Raw genomic sequence first — 14,243 nt, forward strand, 5'->3', positions numbered from 1 at the left:
CCTGCTGTTAAGTGTGGGAGAGCTCTCTCCCCCCCCCCCCCCCTTAGGACTCAAATCAGAAAGAAGAAATTTGTCCCAGGGGAGGTGCCAAGGCGTCGTACCTGAAGAGGAAAGGAAGAGGGGGGCTAAGAGACTTAGGATACCTGCTTGGGTGTGCTCCCTCCTTCCTTTCCTCTCCATTTCTTTCTCCTCTCATTTCCTATCCTTCTCCTCCCCCCCCCCCCCCCTCCCCCCCGCTGGTATTGGTTTGCAGCGCTTCGCTTCTGCGCCTCCTTCCTTTTTGAATCTGGCCCGCTCCCCCGTATTATGTCTGCGCTCCGCAGGAAATTTGGGGACGATTACCAGGTAGTGACCACCTCGTCCAGCAGCGCGGGCTTGCAGGGCCAGGGGCCCCAGCAGCAGCAGCAGCAGCTGGTCCCCAGGAAGAAGCGACAGCGGTTCGTGGACAAGAACGGGAGGTGCAATGTGCAACACGGCAACCTGGGCAGCGAGACTAGCCGCTACCTCTCCGACCTCTTCACCACCCTGGTGGACCTCAAGTGGCGCTGGAACCTGTTCATCTTCATCCTCACCTACACCGTGGCGTGGCTCTTCATGGCGTCCATGTGGTGGGTGATCGCCTACACCCGGGGAGACCTGAACAAAGCCCACGTCGGCAACTACACGCCCTGCGTGGCCAATGTCTACAACTTCCCCTCTGCTTTCCTCTTCTTCATCGAGACCGAAGCCACCATCGGCTACGGCTACCGCTACATCACCGACAAGTGTCCCGAGGGGATCATTCTCTTCCTCTTCCAGTCGATCTTGGGCTCCATCGTTGACGCCTTCCTGATCGGCTGCATGTTCATTAAGATGTCCCAGCCCAAGAAGCGGGCGGAGACCCTCATGTTCAGTGAGCACTCGGTGATCTCCATGAGGGACGGGAAGCTGACGCTCATGTTCAGAGTGGGCAACCTGCGAAACAGCCACATGGTCTCCGCTCAAATCCGTTGCAAGCTGCTCAAAGTAAGTCAGACATCCTCTCACTCCCTAGCTGAATCCTTACCCTCATACTCACCCTCACCCTCATCCCCAGGAATAATCAGCAAGGCGGAGCTTAGATTTTCCCAACAAGTCTTACTTCGGTTCGCAGTCCCAACAGGTAAACTCACTTTCTGTCCTAGGAAAGCGAGTGAGGGCGCTCAGTTCATTCTTGCCTCACTTCGCTGCCTCTCACACCTTTAGTTAAATTCCTCGCGTTGGGCGGATAGAATTGTAACACTTATCAGCAGTGTCTTTTGGGTCCTTTTTTTAAACCCAGAGGGAATTGTGTCCTTGGTTTTGTTTTTGTTTTGTTTTCCTTTCAATCTTTTCTTGTCGCCCTTCACAACACTTTAGATTTGTCTTCTATACCTTGTCCCACTAAATTTGAGTTATTAAACTGAACAACTTTTATTTTTGAAAACTGGCGTTGATACCACTTTCATTTGGGGCAGGCGGTTTCCCTTTAAAAAGCGGGGGGGGGGCGGTGTGAGGGGATATTTTTTATCTTGTTTTCCTGAAAAAAAAAAAAGGCAAAAAATAACTTTCCTCCTCTTGCCTCTTCTCCTCCCCCCACCCCAACAAAAACAAAAACCTTTGAATCTTTTAAATTCAATTAACCCTGCACAGCCCAGTAGATTGTATAAACGCTGAGATAAAGAGAAGTCACACCTGGGCCTGAATTAGCTTCCCCCTCCCCACCCTTTCCCCCACGTTAAGTTTTAGAAGTTATTGCTGAGGAAAATTGAAAGACTTTTGAAACCTTGACTACCACTTCCCATCCGAGCCTCTGTTAAGTAGGATTTAAATTGACTGTTTCTATGAAGTTATTGTTAATTGCAGTTTGTACTTGAAGCTTTTCCTTATCGATTAAAGAAGGCTTCCTAAACATCGCAGCTTAAATGACTAAAATAAATTGCATATGGAGTGATTATGACCACCCCCATCTTGTCTTTAGAGGGCCCTAGAACGAACAAGGCACAGCTGTCCTTTTATGGCAGAGTCACCCAATTAGGGTCTGGAATACTAGAATTCAAATCAATTTAGCCTATGTGAGTGATTATAAATTCAGTGTTTCCAAGGGTTTAGCTTTAGGTAATTTTCAGGTATAATAAAGTGGAAAAAAAATTGATGAGCCTGAGTAAAATATTTAATGAAAAGATGGTGGGCTGAAGCCAGTTTTAGAACTAAGTGTAATAAAAGGAAATGTATTAATCACTTAAATGCCTTTAAAGATTAAATACTCATCCTTATCTAAGGATATTTTGTTTTCCCTAAACCTTTCTACAATCATTAGCAAAAACTCACCCAGTGAATCTTGAACAAAAATTTAGGAGTCGGTTTTGTGGTAATATATAAAAGTTATATCATGTATGTTGCTCATTAAAATATGCTACAGTTAAGCCTGTGCTCTACAGCTTGTCCACATTTTTAATTGCTTTGAAATTTTGTTTTGTTGAATAAAGTGAGCCATTTCCTATGGCTTTGGGACCTTTCTTTTTTTGTTATAGGAATGCTTTCTTTGTAATGATATATTGTAACTTGGTTTGACCTATGTATGTAGATAATATACCTATAAAGATTTAGATTAATACATGTATTTATCTACATACACACTAAAAAAAAAAAGCATTATAGATAGGCCCTTAAAATGACCATCTCTTCCAGTTCCTTTAGGAACTGATGATAAAATAATCTCTAGGCAGAGGATGGGACTCTTCTATTAAAGAATTCCAGAGAAGAGTCTAACACTTACCACTGGATTAAAATTGAATGTCTAACATTTCAGTTTTAGGCAATAATTTTGTATTATGTGCCACCTAAGCCTCCCTTTTAGTAGTTGAAGCACAGTTCTGTCTTATTTGGGCCTCAAAGAAATGAAAAAAATAAAAAAAAGGGGGTATTAAACGTTTATGGACTTTGCCCAGTTTTATCAAAATAAATAGTTTCATTTAAACATTTTGTAAAAACAAATTTCTGTATTGAGAAAATGACTTTAGGAGAGGGATTTGGAACATTACTATAGATTTTTTTTTTTCTGCCATGCTTGTTAAGTTTTTTGAAAGTAAGCAATAAACTGAAATGTGTAGATGGTCAGTTTATTGCTTATTTTTGCTTCCTCACATATAAGTATATTCTTTTTGAAGTGCATCTGGGACTTTAGGTAATTCTGCTTAGATCACCTAGTTTACAATCCATTAGTGGTGCCTTGCTTGAGAACCTAATGTTTAAGAGTTTTGAGCAACTTGGAGCAAGGTGCTATATAAATACAAGGTCATATAACTCAGTGGTTAAAATTTCATTTGCAATATTCTTTTTATATCATTTCTGCTGTTGAGATGCTGGGGAATAGAGGTGATATAATAGTTATACAAAAGAAGAAGGAAAAACAGTTTACATAGGGAATTAATTTTTTAGCAGAATTATGGGAAGAATGTCTACTGAAATGGTGACCTCAATGGCAGCATTTTACTCAGCCAATTATAGTAGTTCATTTGAGGTCAGTGTTTACTGTAATTGCCCTAATTTAAACACAGTCTGAAAAAATCCTAAATTAGTCTTAGATCGTATTAAAATAGGATAATATTTTCCCCTCAGAACTGAAAGTGGACTTGTGCCTTAATAGGTAATTGTCAGTTATTGGGCTAATTTTCCCAAAGCTATACTGGGAAAGTGACCTTTATGAACTGAATTTTTAAAATATACCACACTAAATATTTATTTATAATTTAGGTCAGCATTTGTTTCCATAAAGATTCAAGCAGTGAATTATAGTTTTAAGTATAACTCAAAGTTATTTGAAAGTTTACTCCCAACTTTAAATCTCTATCTTTGGAAATGTATATTGGTTTTTATTTATAATTTGAGAAGAAAAAAATGCAGCTTCAAAAGAGATGAAAGCAACATAGTTATTTATGTGATAATTATATGTCCTTGATTGTACTTAAACCAAAATCCACTTTCTTCTTTATAATCTTATTATTTGCTAAATTTCTAGTTATGTTTTGAAATTTGATCCTGTTGTTATATATAGGGTTTTAGAATTTATGGAAGAAAAGCCCCAGAGAAAGATTTTCCTTTTCAGCAGGAAGTTTCTGATCTGTCTCTGATACCTTTGACTTCCTTAGGTCTTCATGGAAGCTAATTTCAACTGTCCTTGCCTTTTTATTTGGTCTTTGCTTTTTTTGACTTGTGTCAAAGATGTTTTCCTTTATTCTAAGAATGAAGATGTACCCCTTCAAATGTAGAACTTTCATTTAATTTTCTGAGCAGTCTACTTTTACTATATATGAAAACATATGCCGAGGAAAAAATAAATTTAGTCTGGTAATCCATAGTATTTGTCTACACTTAGTTGTACAAATGATGTAAAATGAAAATTATTTTTTATTTCAGTTCCTCCATAGTTGCCCCAGAATAACATGCCTGGTGTTTACTTCTGGCAAAACTGAATTTAACCAGTCACTTGAAGTTTTGAAAAGGGGTTATTTGTATGAAGAAACTAGAGCAAGAAAAATGCACCTATTTGGTGAAAAGTATTTAGACTATTAGTATTTTTGTGTTGAAACTAAAGAACTTCATATGATCCTTTTAGTCAAGTCTCTTTAAGAGCAAGGCAACACCTTGGGCTATCAATTCTAATGGTTGTTGCATTATTAATGATTATCAGAAGAAGAATCTCTGTGCCCTTCTTTGTTAACTTGTTTCAGTGTTTAGCAAATGTACTTCCTGAAAGTTATTTATTGGATCATAGATACAGAGCTGGAAGGGATTTTCGAGGTCATCTAGTCCTTCTCCTGATGTTACAGATGAGAAAACCGAAACCCAGAGGTTAAGTGATTTGCAGAGAGTCACACAGATAGTCAGTGACAGAGCCAAGATTCAAGCCCAGATACTCTGACTCTAGAGCCAGTGGTACCAAATATAGAAATCGAAAACAGTATCAAGTCAAACAATTTCAATTTAATTAGATCAACAGATGATTTTCTGGCACTTCTATATCATATACCTTCTTTAATAATTCTAACATCATGCTAGTCTTTGAAATAATGGCCAACTCATTCAGTTTATGGTTCACAGTCCATTCCTGGATTATTATCTTAATGCTCCATCCTTCATAAAAGGGTTTTTTTCTCCTTAGACAAATTCATGTTGTATTTGATAGACCATTTTCTTCATGAGTTTTTCTCTCTTTCTTTTAATATCCTGAGAGAATTTAACTCTACTTTAGATTGGTTGGCCATATCTCAGCATCATCATTCAAATTATCAACAAAATATTAACATCATTTAATGGTCAAGGACCCTGAGGGAGGCATTCAGCAATGACTTGATCTTGAATCCTCCAATAAGTTACATTATCTACTTAAGTTTCATTGCTTCTTATTTGATCATAAGTTATTTTCATTACTCCCACATGTGTACACGAAGAAGTCAAGATTCTGTTTTTTAAATTGGAGTTGTTTGGTTTTGTTTTTTAAACATTAAGTTTTTTGAAAGTAGGTATTAGCAACGAGTGGACCTTGTACTCTTAGCATAAAGTCTGAGCTGAAAGAATGGAAATAAAGATACCTAGTTTCACAGCAAGAGCTAAGAATGAAAGAGGAAGGAAGGAAAGAAAAGAGAAAGATATAGGTATAGCAGCAGGAATGGAGGTGGATATAGTCAGCAAGCAGCAAGGTGATGTGCTAAGAGAGAAAGAAAACTTATTCTTACTGATATATTATTAAAAAGTTACCCATACAATCTAAGTTGTTTTCTCTGAAATTTCATGTGACTTTTGGGATATCACAATACATAGTATATGTTTTCAAGTATATGGGTGTAAGACTATTAAATACAGATTATTTGCTGAGGTTAATATATTAAGTCTTCATATTTGACTTGGGAGCTGTAGTATTTTACTCAGTGGAACATGTATGCATGACATTCTCAGCATAAACAGATAAAAGACATACAGAGCCACATAACCCCTTGCATATATATGTCCCAAAGAATTAAATAATAGACTTCATTTTTTTTTCTTTCCTCTGTCTGCCATCCTAGTACCATATCTGCTTTCAACCTTACTGCCACACCAAGTTTTGATTCTTATTCTGGCCCTTGTCCCTTATTAGGTTTTGTTCTCTATTCCTGAACTTTATTGCTCATACTTAAAATTCCAGCCCAAAGTAGTCCTTTTCTCTCCTTACACAGGCTTCTCTCTGTACCTTTTAAATAGTTAAGGATGAGAAAGTATAATAAATTAAAGAGTAGGAAGTCCTCTCTCTTTCATTCTAGCTTATTGCTCTCTACTATCCCTAGGCCACCAGTTTTGACAAAGCTATTGCAATGAGGAAGACTATCCACAGAGAATAAAATAGCATTAGTTGAAGATCTTGACATTTTTTTGTGGAAGGGGAGAACAGTCATGACTAGATTAAATCTACATTAAAGCAGTATAGATGAGAGATGGGGAAATGGGGGGTGGGGAAGGCAGCAGATTCCTAATTTACCTTACATTATACCAAGTGTAACTTAAATTGACAAATTACATTTTAATGGCAGGTCTTTATGAATAACAATAATGTAGATATATGTTTATTGACAAAAGCTGAGGAACCTGACCCTTTACATGAACAGACACTATGACAGTGTAGTCTTGCAGATCAAGCATGAATTGATTCATTATCATGTGATCCCCAAAAGGAAGGCAGAAACAGGCAAGGGTGAGACATATCTCCCTTTAATTTTGCTGTTTCTCACTTAGCAATTATTTACCATCTCTTTAGTTTTAGTTTCTCAAATGAAGGGTTAAATAAGGCTATCATTAGAGTTGCCTTCAGTATTCTCTGTATCTTTGATGCTCATTTTTGCCCATGGTGGAAGTAAGGGTATTATGACATGAATTCATCTATATATTGTTCTGTTGCCAAAAAGTTCAAAGTGTCAGGATAGTTTACAGCTGTGTTCATTGCAATTTAATATTTGATTACGTAAAAAGTTATACTAAATACTAGCAACATGGGACCACACATAAACTAAAATGTGATTGTACCTATAAAAAGGCGGCAGGGGTTTTTTCTTGGAAAATTTAAGAAATTGTAGCTAAAGGTCACTTTTAAGGACTTAATGGTATATAATATCTTAAAGAATTCAATTCACTTCATTTCCTGGTAATTTGTACAAGTTGTTCTTGATGAACACAATCTAACTACTGCATAATCACAGATATATTTATCTGAAAATAAAATAATAAGCTTAATTTTAAAAAAATTGTATTTTCCCATCCTCTATTTATACAGTCTGTCTGCAAACATATTACTGGAAATTGACACTTGTAAACAAAATTCACTGTGGTTTGTTGGCAGGAGCAAGGTGTAGTAGAAACACTGAAGACATGCTTGAGGTCTCAGATTAAGAATATCTAGTTAGGGGACCTCAAGCATTCACTTTGGTCTCAGTTTTTTAATCTGTGTGAGGAAAGGACTGATCCTGATTAATTCTGATGTCTCTTCTAGACTTAACATTTCATGATTTATAATCCTATGTGAGCCAGTTACTCTATTGATTTTTAATTAATTGAATATTTTTATAAAGTCTTAGAACTTGTAAGGTCACAAATTTATACCATAACAACCCCTCTTTGAATCTCATGCTAAGTCTACATGCCTTTAACTAGCCAATTGAGTGAGAAATATAAAACTGGTTGTATAACATTATAAATACTATATTTTCTAACTTTTAAACCAGTTATTTTCGTACTTTTATCACTACAATCTTGGAGTACACAAAAATAAACGTTATGGTTTAATTTTAAAATTCTCTTTTTCTTTTCAAATTGGGGAGTCAATGAAGCTGCAAAAAATGATAATATACTATATGCCTAGCAACAAGTCAATGGCAGCTTTCTTTTAAGATATAAAATTGCTCACATAATGAAGTAGAAGCTAACATTAACATCAATGGCTTTCACATTTTTTTCTAATATCAAGTTTGTTTGGAATAGTTTTGTTTATAATAAAGTAAATGAAAATGTTCTTTGAAACTTCACAAGTGTTTGATCACTAGGAGAAAAAAATGTATGGTTGAATATTAATAAAAATAATTTCATAGTCATAGAAATTATTTTCTTGCCAATGCAAAAATTCCATATCATAAAATTATCATAAAAATAAAAGCATCTTATTCCCCTTCACTTTACTCTTTTTGATTTTTATGAATATTTTTGTTCAGTTGTTAGAAATTGGGTGAGATAAGAATGAAGTTGACACTTGCTGGCTCAAATCAGTCTCTTTAAATGGGGTGATATGGAAGTAGAATTAGGATAATCTGGAATGAGTTTTATTGACATTAAAACCAATGTATATGTTTTTCCCCAGATTTTACAATGTTATACAGATGTCTATAACGAACACAGATATGTGATTCTTGACTTAAATCCATCTATAAGTTACTTACACTCCATTTATTTGGCAATTTCAGTCCATGTAATATAAACTCAAACCAAGGGGTGAGTTTGAGCAACAGAAGAGATTATTTTAAAAGCGCCTGTGCCAAAGCTATGCATTTTATTCCTTCATTCAGAACTTTATTGGTCCTTTCTTAGTACCATTATAATAAGCTTGATTATCTTAATATACTATTCTTGATAAGCTTGAAAAATAAGAAAAGAGTAATTTTATAATAAGCAGATTTGACAGTCTGATAACAAGAGAGGAAATAGCCAAACTAAAAATAAGTATGACTGCATAGGAAAATAATAGATGTCTAAAATTATGACTCTGATGAAGAAAAGGTTAAATGAGCAGGGCATGGCACTAAGTGCTTAAGGTACAAGATTTTGAAAATGGCATATTTGTCCTCAAAGAATTTATATTCTAATAGGAAAAATAAGACATGCACATGACTAAGAGACAAGGTAGAATGTGATGAACACTAAGGAGAAGTTAAGGCAATAAAAATGTAGACAATGAACCCAATATCCAGACCACATGAGGGATTACTTTCAGTTGGGGGCAATTGGAGAAGGCATTATAGAGGAGTTCCTACATGTGATGGGCCTTGAAAGAAAGAAGGAATTTCAGCAAGTGGGATTTGAACTTCGTTCATGCTGGGCATGCAACATGATGTACAAAAAAGCATGGAGGCAGGAGAAGTCAGGGCAAAATTAGAGAAATTTACTTTGACTGGAATATAGAGTGAGTGATGTAGAGGGAAAGCCTACTGATTCTGGAGTCAGAGGACCTGGGTTCAAATCCTATCTTTGACATTTTGCAACCTTGATTTGTGTCACAACCTCCCTTGGTCTTAGGTTTTTTCATCCATAAAATCAAGGGCTTGGACCTGATGGTGTCTTCTGGCTGTAGATTTATGAACATATAGGGTAGTGTAAGATAAGGTAGAAAAGGTAGGTTGGAGATTAGTAGGTAGAAGAGGTAGATCGTGGAGGATATTAAATGCTTAGGCTGAAAAGTGTCTTTTATCCTATAGGTGATGGAAAAAACTTTTTAAGTTTGAGCAGATAAATGGGATTAAAGGAAATCCTCTTCCATGTCATCTGTTTTGAAAAGATGGGGAATGACTCAGCTAAAATAAAAAGCAAACCGAAAAACAACTAGTTAGATGATCATAAACTTAGAACTGGAAGGACCTTAGGGTTCACCAAACACCAACTCCTTCATTTTATTTGAGTTGTTCCCTTTTAGCAACATTTCATTTTCCAATAATGTCAGATAAATGAAGTATTATTGCAGATTTTTTTAAAGGCTGTACATCATCGATAAGGTTGTCCACAAAGACATGGACAGAAGATTGACAATATTTTGAGGGACCAGACGTGCTCTTAAGAGAATAGGGCTTTCAGGAAAAGGGTCTTTTTGGAGCCCTATAATTTTCTATGTAGTCAACTCTTGCTTCCCCTAATTTAGTGTTTCTACTTAATACAATAATAGCCAGAGCTTTCTTTTATGTAGTGTTTTCCTCCTCACAATGTCCTTGTGAGTTAGAGACACTGTGATTACTGTTACCTGCATTTTATCAAATGAAGAACCTGAGGCTCATAGAAATAAGACTTGCCACATAATAAAACAAGCAAAAAGCTGAGAACTAACTAGACTTTCAAGTGCTAAAGCTCAAAATTGAACCAGTGTCTTCTGGACTCTTAATACCAAAATCACCCCTTTACAGTATTGGCTTCCCCCTATCACACAGCATAATGAATGAAGAATTACCTTTCCATGCCTGTTCAGGGAATAATAATTATAACATTAGTTTCAGCAAAAATGAAATTAGAAAAATAAGTCTTCTGGTGGGGATAAGAGAGAATTGGACATTCCAAAATAAAATAGCAAATATTTTTGGATCATCCATGGCACCTACCCTTATCAAAGATAGCACACAAGTGAATGTAGGTGTCTATAATGAAGTTGCATGTTACCACTAAGAATAATAACAATGCCTTGTGTTTGTATAGCACCAATTTTTACAGTAGGCCAGAATATTTTATAGAAAAATGTTTTTGCTAATGCTGATGTTATGAAATTGAGGCATAAAGGATTGGTGAATTTCAAAAGTCACAAAATTAACAAGTCTTTTAAAAAATGGAAGGATGTTAATACTTTCATTTATGCTTTTTGGATAAGCAGGTTTGTTATGGGTTTTCATTCTCAATCATTCATTCCAGGTTGCTTCAGTCTAGTTAATGAATGTCATAGACTAATTAGGTAAATCAAACACATTTCTTTAGGACCCTTATTTATGACTGTGTTATCTACTATCAATGTTGGCAGCAGTCACAATATATTGGAACACAGTGAAATTCTTTGGGGGCCCATGTTAATCCTGATGCTCTCTGCCACTGTAGACCTCCACTAGTGTGAAACCCTTCTCTGTTTCTAGGATGAGTTCTTCTCTTTTAGTACCATTTCTTAAATTTTCAAATTTGCTTTTGATCATGTATGATGGAGAGGGAATCATTTGGACATCTAGGAAAGATTAATTACACCCTTTGCTTTTTAACTGAAGAGAAAAATATTCTTACTACAATCCTGTTCACTACATTAGATATTTGCCCCACCCTTTTCTTCCCCCTCCCCCTGGAAAAAAAGGCCTCAGAGTTAGTTGGGCCTGAAAAACTTAAAAAAAAAATTAGTGATTACCATATCAATTCTACCTCCAAGACATCATCCCTTCTCAGTAAGTAAACAGAAATTTCTGTCTTGTCAAGCTCCCATCTCTTTCCCTTACTAATGAAAGTAAAAAAAATGAAAAGAGAATGAAAAGGAAGAGACAGTTTTCTTCCACTTTGAATTTACTGACAGCTTTATGTTTACATTGATTTTTATTGGACTTGCCATGACATTTTTTTGAGTCTGGACACATGGGATTTAACCACTTGTCATTATAAACAATTCCTTTCACTGGAACTTACTTTATTTTGCAGTGATTGTTGTATAAAAATCTGTTGTTACTGACATGTTTCATTTGACTCATTTAAGTAATATAGCACTATCAAAATCATGTTTTGGTTAAGTAGATTTCAGTTTAGTAAAGAGCTTCACAACCAAATTTTCTTATTTATCAATTTAAAAGCTCTGAAACATGTTTGTAATTCTGAAAGCCCCTAACAAAATGCACCTGTAATTTTTTTTTATATCATATGAACCATAAAGTACATAAAACAACTCTTTTTTTTGGAGTGCAGTTGGGGTTAAATGACTTGCCCAAGGTCATACAACTAGTTTTTGTGTTAAGTGTCAGGATTTGAACTCAGGTCCTCCTGACTCCAGGGCCGGTGCTCTATAATTGTGCCACCTAGCCACCCCTCATTTCTTCATTACCATGTATCATTTTTATCACTTTGTTAATTTTCAAGTATATTAGAATCTCTACTATGTTAATTTGGTTTCCAGCCACTTCTCTATATTCTTTTGTGATTTTAATCTTTTGATTTGTCTAATTTTATTGAATCACTGTCTTAATGTAATAACTTTTCTGATTTAAAATATTCCATGGGAGTTATATACCTAATTGCAAACACCTCCCTCCCCCCCCCGCCCCCACACACACTTTCTGACATTGCAGTGAGATGCCATGCATTTCTTTATGTTTTACATTGGCCCATGTTGTAGTTTGTCCTAACAACCATTGTGGGGACATGCTTTTTTTTTCATCCCAGAGTTCATGAGTCAGGCAGCTGTAATTACATTAAGCTTAATTTCATGGGAGACAGCCATGATGTAATGGTTAGTCTTGCAATCAAGAAGATGAGGGTTCAAGTCCCACTTCTAATACAACCTGGTTATGTGAGCTTGGGCAAATCATTTGTCCTCTCATTTCTCTAAGCAGTTCTCTATGTCTTTTAAGTTTCAGAGAAGATGCCAGCCTGCTTTGGTAGAAGGCCCTATTCTTTCAACCCAGAGTTCTCCACATTGATGAAATCACTGGCTAGACTCTATCCCCATTCTATCATGTCATAAATATTGCATATATTTTCTGCGTGAACAATACGGAGCTTTTGCCCATTTACTATAACATAGCCATATAATGATTTGTTTGGATTTTGTTGCAGATGATTGATAGGGCAGAATGTTGGCAGTGATGTGAATTGCTGTTGGGCTGTCTTGAACATTGCAGTACTAGTGGTGATTTCTTCTCTTTTTCTGTGTGCTTGTCTAGTCTCGACAGACACCTGAGGGTGAGTTCCTTCCCCTTGACCAACTTGAACTGGATGTAGGTTTTAGTACAGGGGCAGATCAACTTTTTCTTGTTTCCCCCCTCACAATTTGCCACGTGATCGATGCCAAAAGCCCCTTCTATGACCTATCCCAGCGAAGCATGCAAGCAGAACAGTTCGAGATTGTCGTCATCCTAGAGGGCATTGTGGAAACAACTGGTGAGTAAAAAAAATAGCTATATGATAAAATATCACTGTATCCATATCAACATTTTATTTCTTCCAATTTTTTTTAATATACTTGACATCACTTGTTGAAAATTGGACCAGAAAGCCCACTGGGTCTCAAATGAGTAGTATAAATGAAAGTGATGACTTATTGCTTGTTTTCATTTAAATGAATCGTCCCTTGAATGCTGTTTGGAAAATTAGGATGTCTTAATGAAAATGAAGTATGTGTGTGTATTGTGTGTGTGTTTATGTGTATTCAAAATGTTGACATAAAATAGCTTAAAATTGATATAGATTCTTACAGTGTTTTATCATTCATTTTGAAATATAAATCTGGAATATCCTACAAATAAATCTGTTCTTTATAACTTTATTCCTTTGAGATAAAAAATACAAATTAATGGGTACCTGAGATCCATGTAAAATTTCCTTTGTGCTTTATACTTGATTGTCCCCGAAAAGCTATTGAACATAATGTACATGACCTTAATGGTTGCTTTTGTTTTTAAACAATACTACATATTAACAGTGTCATGCAGATATTGCTCAATTCTCCACCAAAGCAATGCCTAATGCCTTGTTTAAGTTTTTTTAGTGAAGGATGAGAGTAGGCAAAAGGGTGAGGTGTGTAAACTTAAAACTATATTTTCTGGGAACTCAGAATGGGTTAAATGGCTGTGGTTGAAGTTCCATGGGGGCAGAGATTGGCTTAATTTGGCATCAGGTAGTTAAATGAAAAAAGTTCTGGGCAATTATCTTTAAGAAACTTAATTTATATTAAGCATTGACTGAAAAACATATCTCAAGTCCTAGGTAATTAAATCACATCTCATATATTGCTTTTGAAAATAAGTTGCTGTTTCAGAAGAGGGAAAAATGATTTATTCTTTGTCATCAATTTGGGTACTACCACATAAATGGAGAGATATTTAGCTGCAATCCCATGATTTTTTTTCTTATGGATAGACTCCACCAGAACTAGGAAGGAGTACACCAGAACTTTGAATCTTCAAGGCATTAGCGATATACAGTTTTACTATGCACCACAGAGTTCTTAAAGGAAACTGCTTCCACCTTTTCTTACTAGATATGGTAATCTCCAAGTTTATCTACTGAACCAAAACTGAACGATTCCTCATAACTCTAATCTACTGAAGCTGAAAGATGTCTTCTGACAGAATTCTTTTCTTATTTACCTCTTATAAACTCTATATAGTACCGATCATTTGATGTGAGGACTGCTGTTGAGACAGTTCTATTCTCTGTTCAGCCAGTTTGGATGACTTGCCACTTGCCCTCTGGCCAGTCACTTACCCTGTCCATTTCATTACCTATAA

At 35.9% G+C, this 14,243-nt stretch overlaps 1 protein-coding gene across 1 annotated transcript; it reads left to right on the forward strand.

Annotated features, from left to right (window-relative positions):
- The first annotated feature begins 206 nt into the window (after positions 1–206).
- KCNJ3 (potassium inwardly rectifying channel subfamily J member 3) lies at positions 207–13,035 on the forward strand. Its single transcript, XM_069079821.1, has 2 exons — positions 207–1,005; positions 12,678–13,035. Exons 1-2 carry the CDS (start codon positions 307–309, stop codon positions 12,900–12,902), a joined length of 924 nt encoding a protein of 307 aa, XP_068935922.1. The 5' UTR covers positions 207–306; the 3' UTR covers positions 12,903–13,035.
- Positions 13,036–14,243: the final 1,208 nt, after the last annotated feature.

This window comes from Petaurus breviceps, unplaced genomic scaffold (genome assembly GCF_028583685.1).
Source record: "Petaurus breviceps papuanus isolate PSGF00001 unplaced genomic scaffold, PetGlider_PUasm1.0 91133, whole genome shotgun sequence".
Classification (NCBI taxonomy): Eukaryota; Metazoa; Chordata; class Mammalia; order Diprotodontia; family Petauridae; genus Petaurus; species Petaurus breviceps.

Coding starts and splice junctions, on each gene's coding strand:
- KCNJ3 (XM_069079821.1), top strand. CDS start 307: ATGTCTGCGCTCCGCAGGAAATTTGGGGACGATTACCAGGTAGTGACC. Junction 1,006..12,677: donor TCCGTTGCAAGCTGCTCAAA/GTAAGTCAGACA, acceptor GTGCTTGTCTAG/TCTCGACAGACACCTGAGGG.